The sequence below is a fragment of the Pseudopodoces humilis genome, chromosome 1 (genome assembly GCF_049639895.1).
Source record: "Pseudopodoces humilis isolate 2021_Gansu_Grassland_sample_001 chromosome 1, ASM4963989v1, whole genome shotgun sequence".
Taxonomy (NCBI): Eukaryota; Metazoa; Chordata; class Aves; order Passeriformes; family Paridae; genus Pseudopodoces; species Pseudopodoces humilis.
This window is the reverse complement of record NC_142200.1, coordinates 47,350,598-47,375,399: the sequence shown is the minus strand read 5'-3', so window position 1 is coordinate 47,375,399 and position 24,802 is coordinate 47,350,598. Positions and strand designations below refer to the sequence as shown.

At 40.8% G+C, this 24,802-nt stretch overlaps 1 protein-coding gene across 1 annotated transcript; it reads right to left on the bottom strand.

Moving 5' to 3' along the window:
- Positions 1 to 14,495: 14,495 nt before the first annotated feature.
- Positions 14,496 to 23,323, bottom strand: TYMS (thymidylate synthetase). Its single transcript, XM_005517227.3, has 7 exons — positions 23,068 to 23,323; positions 22,669 to 22,742; positions 21,263 to 21,437; positions 19,023 to 19,124; positions 17,640 to 17,815; positions 16,020 to 16,091; positions 14,496 to 15,150 (listed from the first exon to the last, which is right to left on the bottom strand). The coding sequence occupies exons 1-7, from the start codon at positions 23,237 to 23,239 to the stop codon at positions 15,013 to 15,015; spliced, it is 909 nt and encodes a 302-aa protein (XP_005517284.1). The 5' UTR covers positions 23,240 to 23,323; the 3' UTR covers positions 14,496 to 15,012.
- Positions 23,324 to 24,802: the final 1,479 nt, after the last annotated feature.

Below are 24,802 nucleotides of genomic sequence, written 5' to 3'. Positions count from 1 at the left end.
TTGTTCTTTTTTCTTTTTTTCTTCTTCTTATTTTTTTTTTCTGCAGTATCAGTGACTTTTCAGTGCAGTCTTTTAAACCATGGGGAGCTAAATATAATTTAACAGAAACTGAGACATTGGTGAGTATCAAACCACTGTGGGTGACACTGAGGGTTCTATTTTTTAGCTCAGCAGATAGGACCAGAGAAGGGCACTGTCCACTTGGCTATAGCTGCTGTCCTGAAAGCTCTGTGAGCCAAACAAGAGGGAAAGGTGATGCCCATGGGACCTCAGTGTAAGAATGCTCATTAACTCAGAGAGATTCCCTGCTCCTGGTTGCCCTAATTTGCATGTGGTCTTGATTTTGAAGCAATCTATACATATGTTTGGCTTTGAAATAACAAATGAAATACAGTCATCACTCAGTTCTTGGAGACTCTGCCCATGCTTAATTTTTGCAGGATGGAAAATTGTAGCCACTGCACAGCACTTAGTGGTGGAATTGGTCAGAACATTACAGAGTAATTATGTGGAACTCTGGCATTTCTGAAAGAAAATATTTTTGCCAAGTCCTGTTTCTTCCTTCTCTTGATTGCATCTTTCTTAATTACATATTTAAATCTGAGATTTTCACCTTTTAGCCACTTCCCTAATGAACAAGCTGTTGATCTGGGAGCCAAATCTTGCATAGTTAACACGTTCCTGTTTATTAGAAATAGACTTTCTAGGCATTGATGTGAGGAGCCATAAAGATAGCCTGGTTAGAAAGGAAAATTAGTGAACAAAAGATATTGTCTGCTCAAAAAAAAAACTGACATAGAAAGGGCTGCCTGGAACTGCAAGCTTGGGGACCAGCCCTGTGAACTAGTGAAAAACATCCTTGAAAAGGGCAGCTGGCCTCTTTGAAGTGCAGCTGAGGTACCTAGAAATCAGAAACATCCACAGATACCACTGATAAGCACCAAACAAGGAGACTGTAACAACAATTTGTCATGTGAAGGTGGAAAACAGTCTGAAAAAATGAAGAGCTCTGGAGGAACAGAAAACAGCATCCCCAACTGTCTTTGAAAAATAGAAATTAAACAGGATCTACTGGCTGCCCAATGCCCCACTCCCTCTTATGACTGTGCTATAAAAACAATAATGTTTATCCAAAAATGAGCCTAAGAACTTCATGGTTAAATCCCACACAACCTTTCTATGAGTATTCGGGCTCTCCCCAGGGACACCTGGCTAAAGAAGAGTATGTGATATGGATCATTTTGGAAACGGGACTTTACCAGCTTTCTAACTGTCTAGCTCTGTCCTCCTCTCTTTCAGGAAGGGTTGGTCCCCCAGGTTGAGGTGCTTTGAGATGGTTTTTGCTGCTTTTGAAATCTGGCTAATTCACTTCATATCAATAGCATAAATATTAATATAAGTAATCAGAAAAATACCTGCTGTTATATCATTAATAAATTTGCTTCATTCATGGTAAACAGTAACCTAAAATAGTATATAACTACTTGTCTGCTGCTGTCACTGGTTGTACCCCAGTACTGATTCATGTTTATTATTAATTGATACCTTCCTGTTGTTTGATAATATATATTATTGATGGCAGATATTAATTTGTAATAACTTGATACATATTCATTCATATTAATTTTATTAACCATAGATATGTTTTCTAGTGGCCATTTTTGTGGTATTTGTGGCAATCTGTTATAAATTAAATCAATTTAGTGTGCAAAACTTTCACATCCTCATATATTAGACTCCCCTAAACCCACAGTCATTATCTCTCAACACCTTTTTTAATAATCACTCTACTAATACTGCTTCCATAATGAAACCAGGTTAAAAAGGATTCTCAGTCCTTGATGATTTTCAGGAGAAAGTGTCAAATGTTCTTGCTTGGTATTGAGAACCACTTTGCTTTAGTGTCAGGAATTCATTTTGCATACCAAATGTAAATATTACTTGCATTTTGCGACATTTCATCATAAAGAAAAAAACATCCATGTGTTACGGCATCACTGTGGTTCCAATTATTTAATTTGTTTTTGTTTTCTAGTTTATGTGAAAGTTACAGGTTGACATGGTCAGAAAGTGTAAAGGAACTGGGCCCTATTAGAGGAGTACATGTTTTAGCTGGCATCCAAACTAAAATGGTCTTTCAGATTGTTTCAGACAGAAGCTGTGTCACCGGCAGGGAGTGCTGCTTTCTGCCCAGAGAAGTCCTTCCCTCCCAACATACCCTCTTCCAGTGTCTGCCCTCAAGCAGAGATGCAAACTCTGGGAATCCTCAGATCCTATCCTGGGGAACCTCTACCTACAGCTTGTAGGAAAAGCCCTTTCTCACATAGCAGCTGGCAGTGGGGACTGATGTCTACAGCTATAGGAAGCTGTGTGCTTAAAAAAGGTGCTTTAATCTGTAGGTCTTTCTTTAGCATTTGGACAAGAAGCTGCTTTTCTTTAAGTCTGGATAACTGGAAGTTTGTTTTAGTTTTTTTAATAGCTGTGGGCTTTTTCACAAAAACAGCTCCTTACTGAAAACTACAAACTCAGTAATTTAATTGCCTGTGCTACCATTGTCTGCTAGTAAATGCTTGGCCTTCATGCATTGATCTGTTTGCTGAAGTGATCAGTCATTTTGGGAGGAATTCCCTTCAGTATTAAGATGTAAAAGATCCTGTTCTGAAATAACTTTGTATTTCCTTTTCTGAGAGCAGGACGTATGAGAATAGGGGTGGTTCTCTGTTTTAATTTGATAGCTAAAATAGTGTGACTTGGCTTTTCTGTTTAATCCTTTACTCCTGCTTGGATAGAGTTTAAAAAGAAGCTGAAAAGGGCTTATTGTCAACTACTCACAGCCATGAAATTAGGCAAACACACATTTGGCAGTGCAACACAAGCTGATGAGGGAGGGACGTGTGAAGGTTTAGAGTATCTGCTGTTTGAACTCCCTGCTTGCTTCAGAAAAATGGGGAAAAAATTGACAGCCATTCCTCGATTGACTAGCATTATTTAATCTTTTTTCATCATAAAGTTTTATTATGCTATGGGATGTATTTATTTTATATGTCACACTTGAAGAAGGCTGCCAAGCATTTGCTATTCTGCATGGAATACAGATACATTACTGGTGTGCTACCAGATGAGGAAGCTTGTGGTAAATCATCTTTCCTTCAAAGCTGGAGTTTTGGTACCCTCCATTTTCCTAATCCTGGACTTGTCTCATCAGTTTTGATGGGAGTAACTCTGTCAGGAACACACCATCAGCCTGTGAAACTGACAGGCTGGAGGAACAACAGTAATGATGAAATCTGGAGTGTGAGGAGAATTTGATCCAGTTCAGCATAATCTGATATTCATTCTTGTTCCTCTACAGAAATATTCCAAAACAGTCTGCTTGAGAAAAAAGACAGGTGTGAACTTAAATACATCTGTACCTGATGAAAACAGTTACTTTGCATCTCTTAGGGAGTAGGAACAGGACTGTGTGAGATGAAGTCTGTTTGCCGGCATCTTATTGTATGTCCCAGGAGTGCAGTGTCAAACATCAGATTTGTGCCACATTGGTGATGTTTTGGCATGTAACTCTTTGCATTGGGTTAGCAAGGAGCTTGTGCTGACCTCTGCTTATTCCAAGGACTTATCTGCTTTGCAGTTCTCTTGCAGTAAAATAGCTAGGGAGAAGAGGGAGGGCTTATTTGTCCAACTTGATCTATTTGATTAAAATGCCAGGTTTTGGGAAAAATAAAGAAGTAAAAACATCTCCAATCTTTCAGTTTTCCCAAATAACATTCTTTGATGCATTATTTAACAAAATAATAAACTGTAGACTAAAACACAGCTTGACTTGTAATTATTCTTGTCTGCTTCAGAACAGAAAATGTTAAAGTATGGATATCTGGCTCATTCAGGATCCTATTCCTGTCTGGGCTACTCAGACCAGCAGTTAAAACATGTTTGAACATTCAACTTTATAGCTGTAAAACTTTAAATAGTATGTGAAGTGGGAAATGTTAACAGATGACGATCTATTCTCACTGCTTTTTACTTTTAGGAGCAGTGTTTACTCATTGCTCCTAAACACTTAGAAGTTTTGCTGGACTGACTGAACTGTATCATTGCAGGTCCATTTGGGAAGTAAAAAAGTGGGCTTAATACCATTTCAGGGATTTTCCCTGCTAGGCAGAGTGTTTATGAATGAAGATATATCCATTGAACTATCATAGAAATGGAAATTTCTTTGTTGGCATATTGTGTGTAACAGGCAGTTTGCATAGGTACAGCTGTTGCTGGTTTATGCAAGGGGCTTATGCACACAGGAATTCTCAGGGGAGTGCTATGAATCAACCAAAAGTATGATCATTGAGAGTGTTAATAAAAGTAGATAAAATCTGTGTTTGGATAGCTGCTTTGAGAAGCACAGTACCCTTAACCTGTGGTAACTTCCTGGATAAGAAATGGGGATATCTTCTTCAGAGCCAACACGAACCTCAGAATTTGATAAATGCTGGTTTAATCCAGAAATTCTGGTTGCCATCACTTTGAGGGATACTCTGGAACTGTCAGTAGCAGAGGGCCCCTGGCTTCTTTCATAAACATCATCCCTATTGCCAGAGAGAGCTGCATGTGCTTGACTTTCTGTCTCAGTTTATTGGTGTCAGATCAAGTTAATACAGCTGGTATTTTTCTTTCAGAAAATATACACCTTGATATACCTAGAAACACTGTTGCCAAGCTATGAGATGTTCATACCTGGATTAGAAAAATTTATTAATCTTTACAGTTAGCTGGGTCGAGGAGTTTGGTTCAGCTGTATCTTACTGATACCTGATCTCATTTTCTGATGGTTTCTTCTAGCTACTTGTGAGGAAGAAATAAAAAGCTTATTTTAATTACATGTAAATTAATATTATTCTAGATGCAGTGTGGTGGAGTTATTTGGAGATGTGTAATTAATTGATTTAACTTAGCTTGCAGCTGCACACATAGGCCTTGAGAGAGGGCTGGATAATGTATAGTAAACACTTGACTTGAGTGTTACACCTCTGTGTTTTATGCTTTGAAAGGACAAACCGGGCCTAATCTAAGTCTTCCAGGTCTGTGATATGGGCAGAGATGACTTTGCTTCTGTATCTCTCCCAGACACTCCCCCCTTCCACTACTGCATAATGCTGCATTGCAGGAAAACAGGAGTGGTGTGGGAAAGCTGAGGGCTGATCACAAGTGAAGATAAACGTGTTTCCGTTGACTTGGAAAATGCCATCGCTGTTTTATTTTCAGAGTAGGATGAAGCTTACTCACAAGGGAGGAGAATTAACAAGGAAGTTCCTTCTGTAAGATAGTGATGCTAAAATTGTAAAATCTAGTTTATGGATTCCAGTTATGGCCCCATTAATCATTCAGAAGTGATCTATTTCATGTTCCAAGTATGCATATACATTCAAAGTAAAAGTGGGTGCTTATCTACAGGATGATATTTGCAGATTGAGATCTATACAAGAAACTATTGGCCAGACAAAATAACTGTGAATATCACTTTTTGCTACTATACTATGTTATTTTCTATTTAAAACTGTTAGATGAAATATCTCTTATATGGGTTTATTGACAAGTACTGTTTTTTTCCTTCTCCAAATCCTGAATAATGATTTCATCAAATGTTGATATATTTCAGCAAACAGCAGTATTGGATATGACCAAAGTAAATGTATTACTAAGAATTTTATCCTGTATTTCTGTGCCAGAAATTCGAGTCTGCAGGGGAACCCCATTACCAGGATTGTCTTTTAGAAGATTTAAAGTGGCTTTTATATACAGGGAGCCTTCCAGAGTAAAGCCTGTTAATAATTTTTAACGGATATTTGGCCAAAAATAAGCTGGAAAATAAGTTATTCAAACTAGAATATTTGAGTGAAAATGGAAAAGTAGAAGGAGGTCACTCATTTTTATTTTGAAATGGTACTCTGTTAACTGCTATGGGTCAGATTCTTTACCCCATATGTTCACTGACACACCACAGCTGCTGACCTACTCTGGGCACTGCAGTGCAGCACACAGCTTTCATGGGATGCCATAAATCATGGAATGCTGAACCAGGAGCTCTGTCAATATAGGATGGCAAAGACCTGAAGAGCCTGCAGAGGAATTATGATGTAATTTTCAGATGATTCATTTTTTTATAGAAAGAAAAATTCTCCCTTGTGTGGGAGAGAAATGCTGCTTCAAAAACTCATCTTATTTAAACTACTGCACTTTTTTTTTTTTTTGTCAAGAAGGTTTCCTGCTGAAAATTTCAGCAGCCATGTCCATGTTTTAGGGTGCTTTACTGAAGTATGTGCTGCCAAAGATATATTCATTTCCACAGAAGACTGCTCTACTTCCTACAGGTCCTGATCTGCTTAGTTTGAACCTAGTCTGGATATTGACATAGTCATTGCAACTCTGCATAAGTACAGCCAAAAGTACGGTACAGACAGAACAGCAATTCCAGCTTTTCATTTGCTTTCTATTTCCTCAGTTTCTACCACTTCATAAAAATTTTGCAGTTTGACAGGAAAAATAACTCTCTAGAAACCTTCACTGTATTTGATTCTTATTTTTCTTATCCCAGATGCTGAATGCAAAGCAAAAAATGTGAAATAAAGGAAGCAATAGAGTGGGTCAGTGAACCAGCTGAGTTTAAATCCTTGTGCATTAAGAACCCAACTTTTCCAGATGAGGATATGCATATCCAGATGGGACATGCAACTGTTTCAGAGCTTGGAGTTTTAATATTTTATTTCAATAATACTACAGTGATGTAATGTTAATACTGTGTCTTCACATCCTCAGAACTCAGTTTGAACTAGTGATTCAGAATACTATTAAATGTATTTGCTACAGGATGTTGATACATATTCTGCACCTGTATTCCCTTAAGTTTAAATCAATAGTTTCCTTCTAAAAAAATATGTAAAAGTACTTCAATGCTTGCATAAGGAAAGCAGCCAACATTTAGTATGAAATGGGAATGGACTTTTTTAAAAAAAATGTGTGGTTTCCAGTGAAATTGGAAGTTTTGTTCAGAATTTCTGTTCCCAACATGCTATACTTAGCAGCACTGTTAAAACCCCAGATGTACTGTATGTGCATTTCTTTACTGCTCCACACACCCTGTTTCATAATTCTTTACATTGCCTGTGGACAAGAGAAAGCAGAAAAAAAAAAATCAATAAAGAGTTTTATAGCATGTGTTACATTTTCTATAAAACACATAGAAAACAGTGTGCTGTTATTCCATCCTTTGTGCTACTGAGTAGCTCCACTGGGAATTCAGAAAACCAGAAGCAAGTCTTGAATGTTTCTTATTTCCTTGCAGGCCTTAACAGTGCTAGGAATTGGTGCAGCTACCAGAGAACATGTGAATATATGTATAAGTGCTTTGGGCTTTTTCCTAATTACTGTTTGTTTAATGACTCTACTGCATAACCTTTGGAGCAGGTGCCAAAATTCCTTTACGTGAAGTTAAACACTAAAGCTGAAAATTACTTGGTCTCTATTTCAGCTATTCCCTACCAAGGTTGTCTCTCTTCACCTTATCTCCTTGGTTCATTCTTCCCACATGCAATGTCTGTGAACAACCTGGAAATATCTGATTTAATTTTTCACTATCAATATAAAAGTAATTGCTAAAATTTCATATTTCTAACAGCAGTGAGAAATATGAAAGAATGCATCCTGTGATAGTGATTTGCCATATATGGAGGGTAGAGAAGGAAGGTACAAAGACGAAGTCTATGCTGCTCTGTGGAGCACACTGCAGGTCCAAGAGACAGCCTGGATAACATCTGTGCAGAACAGTGCGGGCTGGACGATGTGGTCTGTAGAGCACTGGAGGGCTGATGAAGCTGATGAATCCTGTAGCCCAAGGATGATTACCCAGCTCCCATTTTCATTTTGCTCTTTGGTTTTGGTGCTTCAGCCAGTGTTTTGCTCAGCACAGCAGTGCATGTGTAGACATGACCCTGCAGTGGCTATATGAAGGAGTGAGGTTTGGAGTGGGAAGGTTCCAGGCTTCTCTAATTGTACCAGCTCTACTTGTGCTGCCGTAACTCAAATGTAAGTATCAAAATTCCAGGAAATCCTGCTGTTAGCAAGCCGCAAGTCACCCTCTCGGTGGCACCAGTGTCACTGCCAGGGGTGCAGGAGGGCTAGAGCTGGGAGCATGGCTGGCAGGGCAGGTCTGAGGGAACAGCCAGGACTGAGAATGCTACCAGACAAGATTATGGTGCCGAGACAACTCTGAGGGCAAGGTGTGTCCCGGGGACCAGGATCAGAGCCCAGGGCCTGCCAGCCTGGCCATGGTGATGAAGTCAAGCCCAGGTCAAGCTCAGCCTGCGGTTCAGGGCCCGGATCAGTCCACGGCCCTGCACAGCTGCCATCACCCCTGGGGTGGCTCCGGCAGGGACTGGGGCCATGTCCTGAGCTGAGATGGCCCCCAGGGCAGGGCTGATGGGGGAGGGCTTCTCATGAGGCTGGGCAGGGCCGGCAGGGCTGCTCCTGCCCTCAGTGCCCTGCCCGAGCTCCCTCCGAGAGAGATGCATCCTCTCACTCAGCAGAGAAGCGGCTCTCTCTGAGGGATTTGCTGAAGAGGGACTTAGTTGCTGTGGGGTGTAGGGGCATTTCAGGAGACACATAACCAGGGCAGGGACACAGAAATGGAAAAGGGACAGGGATTGTTGGAGGCAGGTGGAGGGCTCAGGCAGATCCTGCGTAGCCCCAGAGCCCTGGGCAGGCTTGTGGGTGGGGGTCAAAGCAAGGATCCTCAGATGGCCCCTTAAGAGCATCAAATCCCCCTTGTGAGGGGTTCAGTCACACTCAGCCTGTGGGCAGGGCCAGTGCTGTGGGAGGGTGTGCTGGTTTTGGCTGGGGTAGAGCTCATTTTTCCACAGTGGCTAGGGAAGGGATATGTTTTGGGTTTGTGGTGAACACAGGGTTGATAATACAGAAATGTTTTTGTTATTGCTGAGCAGGACTTACGCAAAGCCGAGGCCTTTTCTGCTTTTCATACTGCCATGCTGGCAAGGAACTTGGGGGTGGCTGGGAGAAGACACAGCTGGGACGGGTGACCCAAAGTGACTAAAGGGATATTCCAGAGTGGTGTCATGCTCAGTGTATAAAATGGGGAGAAGGAAGGAGGAAGGGGAATATTTGGAGTGGTGGCGATTGTCTTTCCAAGTATGTTATGTGATGGGGCCTTGCTCCCCTGGAGATGGCTGAACACCTGGCTGCCCGTGGGAAGCAGTGAATTCATTCCTTGTTTTGCTTTATTTCTGTACACAGCTTTTGCTTTCTCCTTTAAACTGTCTATATACCAAACTGAATTTTCCAGCTTTTTCCCTTCTAATTCCACACCTGGTCCTGATTGTGGAGAAATGAGTGATCAGCTGCTTGGGGCTGGGTTGCTGGCTGGGGTTAAACCACAACAGAGGGTCAGAACCCAGAGCTGTGCCAGGTTTGTGAGGCAAGGTCCTGTGCAGCTGCAGGCCTGGCTCTGCACTGCTGGCTTAGGGCTTGAGGCAGCCTGGGATACCTGGCAGGCAGGATGCCATGTGGGCCAGCCGCTCCCAAGGACTGAGAGCTGTTGGGGAGCCCCATGGGGCTTGTCCCACCTCCATTTGGGAGCAGGGGTGGTAGGGGTGGTGAGGTGGCCCCAGCCTCAAGCACTGGACACCTCCCTGGGGATGGGGATGAGCAGAAGCCAGGAGTGAGGAGAACCACGGTCAGACATGGCCCAGGGTGTGTCCAGCCAGGATGGGGTTTTGTTCCATGGCTAGACACGTCCACAGCTGTAGCACAGCTGGAGGCAGGTACACCATGCAAGCCAGGCAGAAACTAAGGCCTGTGGGCAGAATGTGTGAGCCCCAGGTGTGACTGGTCACGGTCTGTCAGTGCACTCAGTGCCCTGTCTGGCCTTAGCAGGAATTTGTCTGGTACATTTGCAGCTATTTTAAAAGGGTGAAACCTGTCCTTTCCCCCAAGGAAACTCATTGCTAGCATTAGTAGTAAGTCACTGCAGTCAGCTATATTTAAATACTTTTTGCATGAATTATTTTTAATGACTCCAAAGACCAGAACTAAATCCCAGATATATCATATATAGCGAGGTGTCAGCAGACAAGCTGATACTTTTTTAGAATACCAATCTCCAGATTAAAGTAAATTGGTTTTTATTGCACCCATCTTTTTGCCAAGTATTGACACCAAATATACAGAGCCAAACAATGTGAATTAACAAATTCTCAGTTCTCTGCAGCAACTGGAAACAACAGTGATGACATTAGCATAATTCCTCTCCTGCCAGTTTCTCACACCAAGCCCTGCTATACTGCTGTACTTCTCACACTCAGCTGTTGTCTACCAGTAGATAGGACACTTTATTTGCAGAGAGGGGTGTTTTACAATGACTATCTAGCAGGATGGGTTTGAATTATCCATTAGTATATTAAAGGCCAGTCCTGAATTTTGGCTGTATGGGATGTTTTATATAACCTTTCTCTTCTTTTCACCATAGCATCTGAGAACCACATAAACATTTAATGTATTTATCCACAGAATTCCCATGTGAATAAGGGGAATATAATTATCTGTACTAGAAACACAGGAAATTAATATGAAGCCTGAACTGACAGAACAACTTAGTCAAGCTCCAGACAGGAAATCTTGTAGCACAGCTAGAAATTGAATCCTAACTCTTATCCAAGTGTATTTCAGCTACAAGGCCATCTCTCATCTGGCTGGACTGGTCTCCAGGAGGAAGAATGATTTCCTACAGCAGAATCACTGCTATTTTCACTTTAGCTGCCTCAAAATGGAAGTAGCTGCTTATTCACATAGGCAAGCACATCCCAAAGCTGCCCAGTTCTAAGCATGATGAATCCTGTCCCCAGAGTGCCCCTAGTTCCTGCCTTATGGACACAGTAGGTGACCAGAGGGGTGTGACTTTGCTCCCAAAGGAGTCTAAATGTTAAAAAGATTTTGAGGGAGTGTGTGAGGCAATTATTTGGCAGAGCTGCCCAGTCAGTTTGCGTGAGCATTACATAATAGCCTCACTACAAATTCAGCGTGCCTTTGTGCACATTGAGCCCATGGCTGGGAACGGAGCAACCATTTTCACTCGGCATTTTCACTTCACTTTCACTTAAGAGATTCAACATCCAGTTAAGTGGCAGTAACTCCCAAACTCAATGCAGTACAACTATGCCCTTTGGCACACATTGATTTTTTTTCAGTGTACCGCAGTTCATTGTGTCAGGTGTAGTGTTCTTGACATTACAAGTATAAGCTGATTTTTAATACTGACAACATCCTTGAAGTTCATCCAAATTCTCATGTGAACTCTCATTTAAATTTAAATAATTTGGATTTACACGCACAGGAGGGACACTGTTCAAATGCTTTTATATGAGTTGCCAGCAGCTCTTATAATATGTTAATTTGGGAGTCTCCAGGTCTTAACTTTCCATTTTCTCCCTTACATTGCTACAAGTGAATGATATTTAAATATCTTCTACAAGCCAGGGCCTTGAGTTGTCTCCAAATTGACAGCTGCAGACAAGGAAGTGTGAATGAAAGCTTGTCTGTGCTGCTGATGGCCAAAAAGTTCCAGAGAAAGCCTCTGCAAAATGCAGCAGCAATAAGAAAATCTTTCTCTCCCCTTCCTTCAAGGCAGCCTGATTAGTTTCTTCAGCTGTCATGATTGCGATTTCTGAGCATAAGCTTGTATGCATTGCTGTAAGCTTTTGTTGTTTCATGTCATGCACTGAAAGGCTTTGGATGTCTTAGAGTGGCAGTCATCTCTAGTATGGATTTGGGGACCTCTGTTAATTAGTCCAGCACTTGATGATGTTTGATCATATCCAGTTACCTGAAATGCATGAAAACAGGTTAATTATATAAAAAAAATCCGGTAACTGACTGTGGTTATTGCTCTCTTTTTTTTTTTTCCTTAAAAAACATGTTGCTACATGGTGGTCACAGCATGTATTTGTGATGTTACCCCACAAGCTCACCTTCCTGTGGGCTGCAAAGGGAAGCTAGAAGGGCGAGTTAAATTTCAAGCAGGTGAATGTGAACCGTTTGTGGCTTTAACAAAGGCACTTAAAACCTGGGCTGCATTCCATATTCAGACACTTCACAGGTGCCAGTCACTATGGTGACAAACTCACCAAGTCAGACTTATTAGAAGACTTGATTTTGATGGCTGATCAGATGGAAGTTTGTCTCAAAAATTCAGCAGTTCTTTCTTTCCTGATCCTTAATCTACCATAATCAGATAACTAGTATTGTTTATTGTACTGCAGTAAGGCAAATTTTGCAACATACCAGAACATGTCAGAAATAGTGTGGGTTACAAAACTCATCTAAGGTGGAATGTAGAAGTTGATATCTGACCAAAGTAGTAAGAAATTTCATTGCTATCTGTGAGTTGTTGAATGGCCCTTGGAAAGTGGAGAAATGATACAAGGATGCACCTCTTGAAAATATCAAAGCAATGTCTCGTGTTTTGCCTAAAACATTGCTCTGAATATGGCCTGCAGTCATAGTAGACATCTTTGCAGCATGAACCGTATTCGTATTTTGCAAATCAAAATTCCTTGAGTACCTCCTGTTTATATATTAAACTTCTTCAAATACTCATATTTTTGCATGAAAGCTCCTAGAAGTCTCATACCTATGAATTTTAAAATGTATTTTTACTTTTACTCACATTAAAGTGTGCTGCTGAAATGCCTTTTACATCTTTCTGATCTTTTGAGCACCATAAACCTTCTTGGTCTTCAAGGTATAAGCTTCACTTCAACTGCTATTGGTGGTAAACTGTGCTGATAAAGGGAAACAGTGAAGTTGTAACTAATTCCTATACTAAAAACCAGCTCTTCCAGAGCTATAGAGACTGGTCTGCTTATGTATGCTATGTATGTCTGTACACCTAACTCCTCTGTAATTTATGAAGAGAAGTAAATGATTCTCATTCTGAATTCTTCTCTTGGCTAGGTATTCCTGTCCTGGATAACCACTGAGACTGCTGATTCCCACTAGTAAAGCCCTGAGGCCAGCTTTACTTCACATCCTCTCTGGCTACACTTGCTAAAATGTCCTGCAGAATCCACCTTATCCGCAGTGTTACATAAAGCGGTTTCCAGCAAGAGGAACTTCACTTGCTAAGTGTAGGCAGAACTGCTAAGTGAATGTGCAGCTTAATCTGTTTCCTTTTAGAGGACTGTAGGAACACTCTAGAACCTTTAACTTATAAAAGTATGCACACAGAGGTGGCTGACAACCTACAGCTGGGACATACCATTAATGAAAAGGTAACACCTGGACCATCTGAACTAGGTGACTTTAGAATATCAGACTAGTAGAGCTGGGATGAAGTTTATTAGGAGGAGCATGTGACAAAGCTCTCAGGTGTGGTAACAAGAATGCTGCTACTACCTGTGAGGTCAGTAATTTGAGAGAAGACCCAAGTGTGTTTCGACTACAGGCTGGCTACTGAGCATCCATTTAATGCAGCCTCACAAAAGGATGAGGTTTGACCATTCCAAGCTTCTCAGAGGATCTAATATGAAAGAGCACAGTCTGATCATCTCTCTTCAAGAATGATGCACTACAGTGTATATTAAGAACGTCTCTAATATGCAGTGGTCTCTTAACTTTTGGTGTGCTTACAACGGGCAGATTTTTTTTTTTTGGTGCAATTTCTTGTGTTGGGCTAAATGTCAGGAAAAGAGAACAACCTTTTGTGCTGCAAAAAATTTGTCTGCATATCAATGATCAGTATAAGAAAAACCAGCATAATGACAGGAAAATAATTTTTATAGAAAGTATGCATTTCAAAGTCATGATCAGTTTGGTTTAAGAAAGAGTCAATGGTCCTCTTATACAGGAATGAAAGCACATTGATTACTAAATTCTTAAAATTATCTGAAATTGTAAACTTTTCCAATATTTACCAGTTTATTGACTTTAAAATTTATTTTAAAAATTACTATGCATTGTTCCATATGTTCAAATATGTATTGCATATCTTATGTCTGAATATTAACCACACATCTATTCACAATTAAATTCCTGAAGAGAAATTTTATAAGTTACTGCAGAAGTTACAAGGATAAGGAGAATTGAAAGCTGAATTCTGCTAGAATTTAATTAATGAACCCCATTCTTAAAACTACTATGATCTCTAGGTTTTCCTGCTTCAGGCTGCAAAAGTAGTCCATATGTTTGTGGGATCTGGTTTTAAATGGTGACAGACAGCTGATTACTAATATTATCTGGTAACCTGTATTTAACTGCAAGTCTCTTTGATTTATATCAAATTAGTAATTTATGTGGGGTTGGGGAATAAAAAAAAATTGCAGCTACAGAGACATTATACAGAGATTGTATTTCCAGCAAGGTTCTATTAAAATCTTTTGCCTTCCCAATGGTTCATCTGTGAAGACCATGGGAAGTTTGTTTTTCCTTGCCAGATGTTACCCCCCTCCAGGCCACTTTGCTTTCCAACCCTTTTTTACTACTACCTATAAAAATTCACACCAGAATTAAATATGCATCGTGCTTTCCAGAAGATACTTTTTAAAAAGCTTTATTAAACATACACTTTTTAGAATATATTTGACAATTTCTCCCACCTTGAAGGAAGCCTCTATCACACATACAAATTTTCAGTCCCAAATCAAGCCCGTAAGCCTGTGCTTCTCACACGCAGTAACTCAAGGGTAACAGAAATGACCACTGGTAACTGAAACAACCTATAAAAAAGTAGCTCTCTAACAAAACTGGCTTAACACCTGCATAGCATATCAGGAATAATCATCTGTCCCATACAACTACAGGGTATCAGGACTGAAGGCAAATCTGGTCTGTGACTATTTAACAGTAAAGCAAATTTGTACATTAGTACTTCTTAAGTACATAAAAGCCCCACCACTTTAGAGAAACTAAGTAGCTTAGGTACATTTCCACATTAATATTTAATGCTGGTTTATAGCATTAGACAGCCATCTCCATTTTAATAGGTGGATGAGGATTATAATCTTCAATCTGAAAATCTTCTGCCCGGAAACAGCTGATGTCTTTAATCTCACGAAGAATTCTGAGTTTGGGGAAAGATCTTGGCTCCCTCTGAAGCTGAAATAAAAGCAAGCTTACCGTATAAAGCTAATACCTGAAAGCAGAGACTCTGTGTTCTCAATCTCTGTTCAAAATCAGATTACACAATGTAGGCTTTCCCTTCCCACCAAGATTTATTCTAAGAAAAAAAAAAAATTGAAAAAAATTCCCATACATTTAGGTAGAATCCACCTTAGTATTTTCACAGGGAGCAGTAACATACTTTTCAGGTGAATTCCCTGATAGCCCAAATGCACTGCAAGTACTTTCAGTTGGCAAATGACTTCTGGTGGTTACAGATTATTTTCCTTCCAGGGGAAATTAAATTGGAAAATCTGACCCAAACATGAATCAAATATTCTACAGCTTCTCACTTCTCATTGGTTGGGTCTGAATCAATAACTACTTCTCTGGATGGTTTTGAACCATACTAATAATAAGAACAATCAGTCCAAGCTTAGTCTAATCAAATCGAACGCTGATTTTATCGTACTGCAACAAATTACTTTCTGAAGAAAAGGTAGCCTTTCTCAGCTAAATAGTATTACTCTGTGATTTTTAAGTCATCCTTTTCTGATGTATCACTAAGACATTTTATTTTGTGTTATTTTGATTAGGTGGAATTATTTTCAAAGTTAAAAGTACAGATTCTGGATGTCTAACTTGGTTCTAAAGTAATGCACAGATGTACATTTCAATCATGCTTGTATTGTATTTCTGTTTGCAACCTGAACTGAACAGATGTTAAGATACTACAGTTATTAGGATAGAAATGAGAAAAAAAGCCATACAGATTAAGAACTGCAAAAGGATATTTAAAATATCAAGATAATTTTACATTGAATAAGCACTGTGGAAGATAGAAAAACAGAGTACCAAGTACTTACTTGGAGTTTCAGAGGTTCAACATGGTTCAGATATATGTGAGCATCCCCTAAGGTGTGTATGAACTCTCCAGGCTGAAAAGAATGAAGAATACATGTGGTTTTCAAACAGTCAGGTTCCAAGAAAGCAAAACATTGCAATACTTACAGTATTGATTCTCAGCATCTGGCTAGTGTGGAATTGCAGCTTCTGTGCTGGTTTGTATCCTTGGAAGCAGTGAAGGGCACAAACTTCTCTGACTAATGCATAATTAATGGAAAATACAATGAAATTTCCACTAGTTTACCAAAAAAAAAAAAATCTTTCAATCTTTCTATCTTACTGCTATGACAGTAGCTTTGGTAAATGAATGGAGCAATATTGATCTGCTCACTGGGACACAAACAGGTGCAGCAGTGACATCCAGCTTTTCCACTCCAACTCTAGTAAGTACAACTCACCAAAGCTGGCTTCAGAGCAGTTTCCTCAGCCACTACTAAACAGCATTGGAGGTGTCAGGCACAGGCAAACACCCAGATGGGGTTTGCAAGCTTGCAAGTTCTGAGACTTAGCAGCCCCTGAACAATCAAATTTAATGTGGGGAGGTTTCATTGGCTCTTTTACTGGCCCCTGACCAGTGCCTATCAGCCCTCAGATATGTTACACAATGTCCTGGGGTGACTTTATGATACTGGTATCCCCAGTCGTCTGGTTTATGTTATATATTAAGTTCTGCACCTTTAAGACTGGCTTTGAGAGCAAGAGAGGGGGAAGAAGAAGTGCACAGTTTGTGTTAAAGAAAAACATCAATCCCCCACCAACGCCTTAGACCGCTCGGCCACACTACCCCTGAACTAAGACACACTGAAAACCACCAAAGCCAGGAGAGGAAGTGGCTGACAGGCAACAGCTGGGCATAATTTTTAACTTCACTATTTTTCATATCTTGGACTAATTTCTGCAGCTGCTGTGAAGTGTGATTCTTCCCTATTGCCCTGTCTTAAGAAGTTCCCCTTCATGTTGCTGGTGGCAGGAGGATTAGGCCCAGAAGGCCTTTCTAGTACAATTTTTTATGTGCCCTAAAGAAAAGGGGTTTTCCCTTGTACAAGACTGTCATGCATTTAAGTTTCTCTGACAAATTACAAAATGCAGCTCTGAAGTCAGGGCAGGGGCTATTTGAGCACATACTACCACTTTACATAATCATCTACATTAGAAAATCAGAAAAATACACAGCTGGAATTTAGGTGGGCAGAATACCCAAATTAGAACCTTGACAGCAACTGCTGAGGTACTGTTCACTTCCAATAAACACATGCTACAAAATCTAATCACTTGTATATTACTATCCCATAAGGACAAGCACTCAGTTCAGATATCTAAGACTAGTGAACAGGTCAGTCTTGACCTGAAAGGATTTTCTGCTTCACCAGAATTTAAAACTTCTTACATTGTTGATTCTAACTGCCCATAAAAACCAGAGGCAATTCACATTGAATTCACAGGGCTCTTTTTTACACATATTCCAGCAAGATTTCCAACAGCATGTTCATTCCAGTTCTTCTTCGACATGACATGAAGAGCCTTGTGTTTTAGTCCGTCATTTCTCAAACAAGAATAAATAAAATCATTAAATAGCCTACCTTCAGCCCTGTGACATGGGCAATCATGTACGTGAGCAGTGAATAGCTGGCAATATTAAAGGGCACTCCTAGTCCCATGTCTCCAGACCTCTGATAGAGTTGGCAAGACAATTCACCATTTAGAACATAGAACTGGCAAAGGGCATGGCATGGAGGCAAAGCCATCAGGGAAATATCTAGGAATTGAGGTACAGAAGGTGAGGGGGAGAAAACAGTAACAGCATTAGTGTGTTATGAATGTAGAAGATGCAAAACCTAAACAAGCACGTAATGAGATACAGTAGAGAGCCAACTGCACTGTCACTCTGTTGCTTTTTCTCTTGTTTATAAGCACCTGCTGCCCAAGCAATTAAGTCCAGGTCATGACAAGCTGTCTCCTGGGTTTTATGACCGGAAAGTCATAAACAGATATTCCACAGAACAGATTTATGCCATAATGTTGCACATCAGTTTATCTCTACTAACCTTGGTGAGACAGTTGAATTCCCTAAAGGAAGACATTAAGAGTAAAATTAAGCATATACCCTAAAGTGAATTACAACTGCCTCATCTTACTCTCTTCCCACTGCAATGTGCTTGTTGAGATGTAAAAGTAATGATCATTTAAAAAAACAGATCAGAAACCAGAAGATCTTTTTATCTTTTGAGTAGTTTTTCTACTCCTAAAAAGTGTAGAGAGTAAAATTACAGCTTGGCAAGGAAAACTTTCACCAGATATCTTCTGAGAATGTTTACCCTTGAAAGTAAAAGCAATTGCATGTGGCATACTCTTTCAGACAACAGTGGAAAATGCTGTGTGATTTTTTTTGAGCACAGATCTATCACTGGTCAAAGTTAAACATCCTCTTTCACTAGCTCTTGTTTAGAAGTTGCCCTACAAAGTGAATGGATATCTATGTATAAACAGACCCTATCATTACAATGATACAGGTTCACCATATGAATCTACGTTCAAGGAGAAAATTACAACACAAATAATATTTTTGTTCTCCAGTTTTTAAGGGTTAAGTTTACAATAGATTACATGGCTAAAAGCCAGACACATTGCTTTAATCTAGTTTTTATGGTTTGGGTTTTTACCTTTTTAAACTAAGAGTTACTGTCTTTGAATAGACTGTATGTCAAAGACACTGGTATATGCCTCATTTTAACCTGGAGAGGAACACTGAAGGCTCATTATTTTTGAAGTCTGAACATGAGGATTAAGTAGAAAGAGAATCAAGATTATAACCCCTGGCCATTTTTACTGCACTCCTAGTAGTTTTATAAAGAATGAACAAGAACACCGAATGGAACTGACTGTTGACACAGGAACAGAGCACAGTTTAGCACGCAGCAATATAATGTGCAACCACATTGACTTTACACCAGCTGTTCCAATACCTTTGGGATTCCAAGCACACATAATGATTCTTCTGTCATCTGGATTAGTTTTGATCGTTTCAATCACTTTTTGCAACTGATCAACTCCTTGGTTGGAGTAATCTGAAGAAATATAAGAAATAAGATCTAAACTGGACAGATTCAAGTCATGGTATTTTTTAATATCCAGCCCATGTCCCAGTGAAAAGTGATACCCAAATGAAAACCACTGAAGATTTTATCGCAACTCTGAAACTGATTAGTAAGTTGGCACCATCCAAACATAGGTTGTTCTTGGTCTTTCTTAGGATGCTCCAGAGCTTGTAAAATTCTCATTATGATATTTTCCTATGTCCCCCCAACTCTTTTGTCTGCTTTGAGTGCCTTTAGCATCTGCTGAAATAGGACCATTCCTATTTATTCCATTTTCAACAACTTGACTTTTTTTAAGACCAACTAAAAATTCTGTATAATCACTAAACCCCAAGAAACAAAAGTTGCAATACAAAAAACCAGCAGGACAAAGCATGATATTTTATCACTCATGATGACTTGTTACCTAAATAGGATAAGATCTGTACTGGAATGGACAAGTTATTACCACCTAGTTAGTCACGGTATTTAGACAGATTTGCTTATTGCATTTCCAGATTAAAATGTCTTTCTAGACATTCAATTTGCATGCTACAGTGCTCCTTCTTATATATATATTAAAAAAAAAAAAAAAAAAAAAAGCCCAGACCAGTGTGCCAGGTGCTAGCATTCTTTACACAGTCAAAAGCAGGAAGTTTTTGACAGATGAATAAATGAATCCATGTAGCACTCTCAGGGTCAGGTATGAAAACTACATTTCCACAGAATCTAGCTCCAGAAAGGAATCTTAAATGTGGATAGCGTAGGATATTACATTTCACCCAATGACACTCACAGGCTGAATTTTAGGGTCAATACAATCTATGTAAGAATTTTTCTGAAATTAACTGACCATTAGAATGAATATCAGCCTAAAAAAGCCATTAGTGGTTAATCAGTGTTCTGACTCATGCCAATGAATCAGCATGGCTGGTAGCTACTTTTTTCCAGTACCTCTTATTGCAGCAACACCAAATTATGGTTGCAGGGAGATCCAAGCTGGCAAACCAGGTAGTAATACACAATTAGCATCTCAAGGAACTCTTCTGCCAGCATTCTATTCCATTCCATTAGCCTTGTCAAATAGTTATGTTAGTTCCTGAAGCTAATTACCTATCCATTAGTAACACAACTTAAGGAAATCTAATTGTAAGGAAAACTAGGGGAATTTTTCATGTTCTTTTTTTCCATGCTATGTTGTGCGTTAGACCTTTTAAGATGAGAAACTCTAAGTTTTCGATATGTCAGTTCACAGTTTGTGAACTGGTAACTTGTGTTACCATAAAACTGTATTCTGCTGGTGGTCAACGTGCCAATACTAAGTCTAATATCTGAGCTGCAATTTGAGGCTATACTGAAAACAAAAAAAAAAAACCAAACAAATGAGAAACCCCACCTGGATAACTAAACATGTTGTTAATCCAAGTTAAAAAAAATCACACCAGATAGTGAAAATCTGTTTTTAATTAATGGCAGTACTCTAAGCATTTTCTACATCCTCTCCTTCAGTGACTTGGAAAAGAGGAATCAATACATTTGAAAGTCAGTTTAAATAAACCAGTTCCACTGAAAATACCAACAGGTACTGCATCACATCAGAACCTGTCACAGCTGTTCTGTCCACAGCATCATCAGCTATGGAAACATCCTACTTTGTTCCAGATGCAGAATGGAAAAATCTTTCTCTTCCACTGCCTCCAGTGAATGTAGTGCACTAATGCCAGTTCTTTCCAACAGAACAATTTCAAGGACCCTGCACTGGTATAGAGATGGCAGCCTGTATTCCACTCTTATCAAAGAGAGCTAGCTCAGGTTTCTGGACTGCAGCACACACATCATTCCAGCTCTCAGCAAACAAAACCAGTGTAGGTGAAAGAGTAAAAGTGTGTGCCTTATGACTCACCTGTTCCACAACTACCAAACTATAGTATACAAAGCTACATCTCTCAAGATAATTAATATTGAGTAAAGAAAAAAAAGTTAAATTAACTCTCTCTAATACTCTTTATTCTCGCTATCAGCTTACTGTGAATGGTTCTTTAAGAACAGCCCATTCCACGCAGACTTCTGGAAGTGATGTGTCACAGCTGTCTCACTGAGCACTCAAGGCTGTATTTGGATGAGATTACCTGTGTGCATATCTTTGTATTCTGCTCCAAAATGCCTCCATTGGAAACCATACACTGGTCCCAAATCACCCTCCTCTCTGGTGCTGAAACCCTGCTTATCCAGGAACTCACGCGACCCATTAGCATCCCAAATCTTCACACCTTTTGCAGAAAGCTCCTTGGCATTTGTAGAACCCTACAAAACACAGTGAGAAGTCTGCATCCTAATTCCAACACAGAGGAAATGATTTAAAACAGTTTTATTAAGCTTTGCTAGTCCAGTATTTCTCCACTCCTAAAGGAAGAACAGTGTAATTAATGTACTGGATGAGGTTTTTGCACATGGACAGAACAAAACTTGTGAGCAACATCCTGGGCTGAAGTTTGAAGTGCCATGCTGCTGTTGTTTAACTCTGGATTCTCACACTTTGTGAATGCACAAACAGCCTTAAGGTCAATTGTGGGATGTAATTTCATATTTGCTGAGAACAAGATGTTATTTTACAGATTGATGCAAATAGACTGACAAAAAATGTATGGCCTAGGCACAGTCTTTCCCAAGCCACCTATAATAGGCTTAAGGTCTTAAAAATCCTTTTGTTAAAATGACAAAAATAAGAAAATAACCCAGAAAAATGTGACTGAATCCTACAAGAGGTCCAAATCAGGACACTAAAAAATCCAACACAGAAATGATGCTGTTTTGCAGAGTGTCTAGTCTTTTACATTTGAAAAAAAAACAAACAAAAAACCAACCCAAAACAAAACCAAAAGCTTTTAAAAAATGAATGTGTATTTCATTCTTGCTATATAGGAAATAGTTATGTTGACTCTCCCATACCAGCACAATATCACAACATATAAAGGAACATTTATATTGCAATGAACTACCTATCATTGAATGTTATTACACTAGGTTCAGCTATTAGCTCTGTTAGATCTCATTTTTTTGCTACTAAAAAGCCTAGCACTTACATCAGTCTTACTCCATACGTGGTTCCACACTGCTTGTTTCTGTTCAAATCAAGCTATCTCAGTATTAAAAAGCAGATCATTAAACTGCCTACTATCTATCTCATATTATTAATTCTGATTAGAACACCAGAAAAAGAGACTGTATTAGGCTTTATAACTGTGGAGTATATTCAAATTAGCCCAAGCCTTCATTATTTCAAATTTTCTCCCTTAAAAAGAAATAGAAGAGAAACTGTTCTGATCCTACTGGTAGCAACAGTCTGCACTAAAATCCAGAATGGCTTGAAGATAAAGGCCTTCTATGTGTGGTCACAGTATCAGGGGGTTGTACTTCTTTTGTCATAGGAACAGAAGCATCTGCAGTTTCCCAAATGCCTTAATGCTGCCCACCAGTTCGTTCTGTTTATGCCACTCTCGGGCCCACCACCCACAGAGACACTCAAATGCCGAACCTTGATGAACCACAGCAACTCCTCCAGCACTCCCTTCCAGAACACCCTCTTCGTTGTGAGCAGTGGAAACTGATCTGCAAAAGAGTTCAGAGTGTCAGCGGGGACCAGCCATTTGCCAGGGTGAACAGACTTCGGTTTTCCCCCACAGAGGGCAATGCCACCACCTGGCACTGGGAGGTGGGAATATGAAGTAAGGACTTGCTAGGGGATGCGTAACTCCCGTGTTCAGATCCCTCGATGGGAAGGAACGGGACAACCCCGGCCTGTGAGACCCCCACACTCAGCCCGGCTCAGGGCAGTGCCGCTGGAGCCGCGGCGGGCAGGGGCAGGGACAGGAGCGGGAGAAGGGGCAGGAGCAAGGAGCAAGGTCATGGGGCCGGGGGTCCCGGCGGTGCGCACCTCTCAGGCTGTACCGCGCCTGCATGCCGAACACGGAGATGGTGCCGGTGCCGGTGCGATCCTCCCGCCGGTGGCCGTGCTGCAGGATGTGCCGCACCTGCTGCAGGTACTGCTGCTCGCCGAGCTCCGGGCTGGCGGCGGCAGCGCTCAGCATCTCCCCGTCGGCGGGCATGGTGGGCGAGCGGCTCTGCGGACGCGCCGAGCTCCGGCTGCGCGCTGCGCTCCCGAGCCCGCCAAAGCGCGGATTTCCCGCCAAAGCCCGGATTTCCCGCCAAAAGGAGCTGAGGGGCGGACGGGGCGGAGCGGCACCACCGCCACCTCCTCTCTCGTCCGTCTCTTTCCCTTTCCCCCTCACCTTCCTCTTCCAATACCCAGGTGTCCTCAGCACCGCCTCGTCCGCAGCCGCACGCTGCGGTCCCGCACGGAGCTGTTCCTCCTGAGGGAGGGCTGGCCCGAGCCAGTGCCCGAACCATACCGGCTCGTTTAGGTTGGATATTTGGAGGAGTTTCTCCACAGAAAGGTTGATCACATATCGGGATGGGCTGCCCAGGCAGGTGGTGGAGCCACCGTCCCTGGAGGTGTTTGAGGAAAGACAAGGTGGCATGTAGTGCCATGGTCTGGTTGACATGGTGGTGTTCCGTCAGAGGTTGGACCAGTGAGCTCAGAGATCTTTTCGTACGTGATTGATAGTGTGATTCTGTGACTTCGTTCTGCTCTAGCGGCGCCATAAGCGCTCTCCAGGCTCATCCCGTGCTGAAAAGTGCTGTTGGCATTTGTCTTCTTTCTCCCTCTCTCTGCAGCCTCAGGCATCCCATTTTGGAGCTGAACAAGACCAAAGCCTTCAGCTGGGCCTGGCAGGCCACACGCATCTGGCAATAGATTCCCCCAGGCAGGATATCCCGAACGGCCAAAGCCCCTGTGGCAGCCTCCCTTGTCTCCCCTGCAGTGCCGTGCCCCATGCACAGCTCACCTTCCATCCCCATCAGTGTCACCCTGACCTGTGCTTCTACAGCCAGGCTCCTTTCATGCCATGCCGTGTCATCATCTTCCTGCTTCCTATTTTATTGGCACGTTTGCTGCTCACTAAGGGTAGTACTTGTCACTTGGGTTTATCGGTTCTCATCATGTTGATCTCAGCTTCTCCCATGTCCCAGTGTCATTTTGCATCCCGATCTGTGTCCGATTGCAACTGTGCCCAATATGGTGTCCTCTGAAAATTCTCTGGGTATAACCTCTGCTAGTCAGAATAAACTGATTCTTCTCTGAATATTTCTTTTTTAGTATCTCTTAGAAGTCAAGAATTTTCTAAGAATCACTTATCTCTGAGATAAAGCCCAGCTTTCTGACAAGCAATGTGTTTACAGGATTTATGACTGATAATCTCTCATGATTAGGAGCCTGAAATACAGGTATATATGATGGAAATGAAGGAGCACAGAGGACTACGGGTTAGAAAATACTACCTTTCTTTGCAGCAAACAGAAAAATAATCTTTTCCACTTATTAAAGGAGTGAAATGGCTTTTTTTCTCATATAAATTTGTATACTTAATGTGTATGTATAGAAGTACAGGAAAACAGTGTAAGTAGGGCGTGGATATTTTTCTCTGCTCATATCTAATATAGATGTTTTTGTACACTTTGAAATTAGCATGATTTATTTATCAGAGCTACAGTTGGAAGTAGTGCATATACCTGTGTGCAAAAAATGCTTAGAAAAGCTGTGCACAGCAAAT

What these genes read in the sequence shown, in the direction of transcription:
- TYMS (XM_005517227.3), bottom strand. Translation starts at nt 23,239, where the DNA reads ATGCCCGCCGACGGGGAGATGCTGAGCGCTGCCGCCGCCAGCCCGGAG. An exon ending in ATACAAAGATATGCACACAG is followed by an intron (nt 19,125 to 21,262) that starts GTAATCTCATCC and finishes ATATTTCTTCAG; the next exon opens with ATTACTCCAACCAAGGAGTT. An exon ending in TTGAACCTCTGAAACTCCAA is followed by an intron (nt 15,151 to 16,019) that starts GTAAGTACTTGG and finishes CTTTTATTTCAG; the next exon opens with CTTCAGAGGGAGCCAAGATC.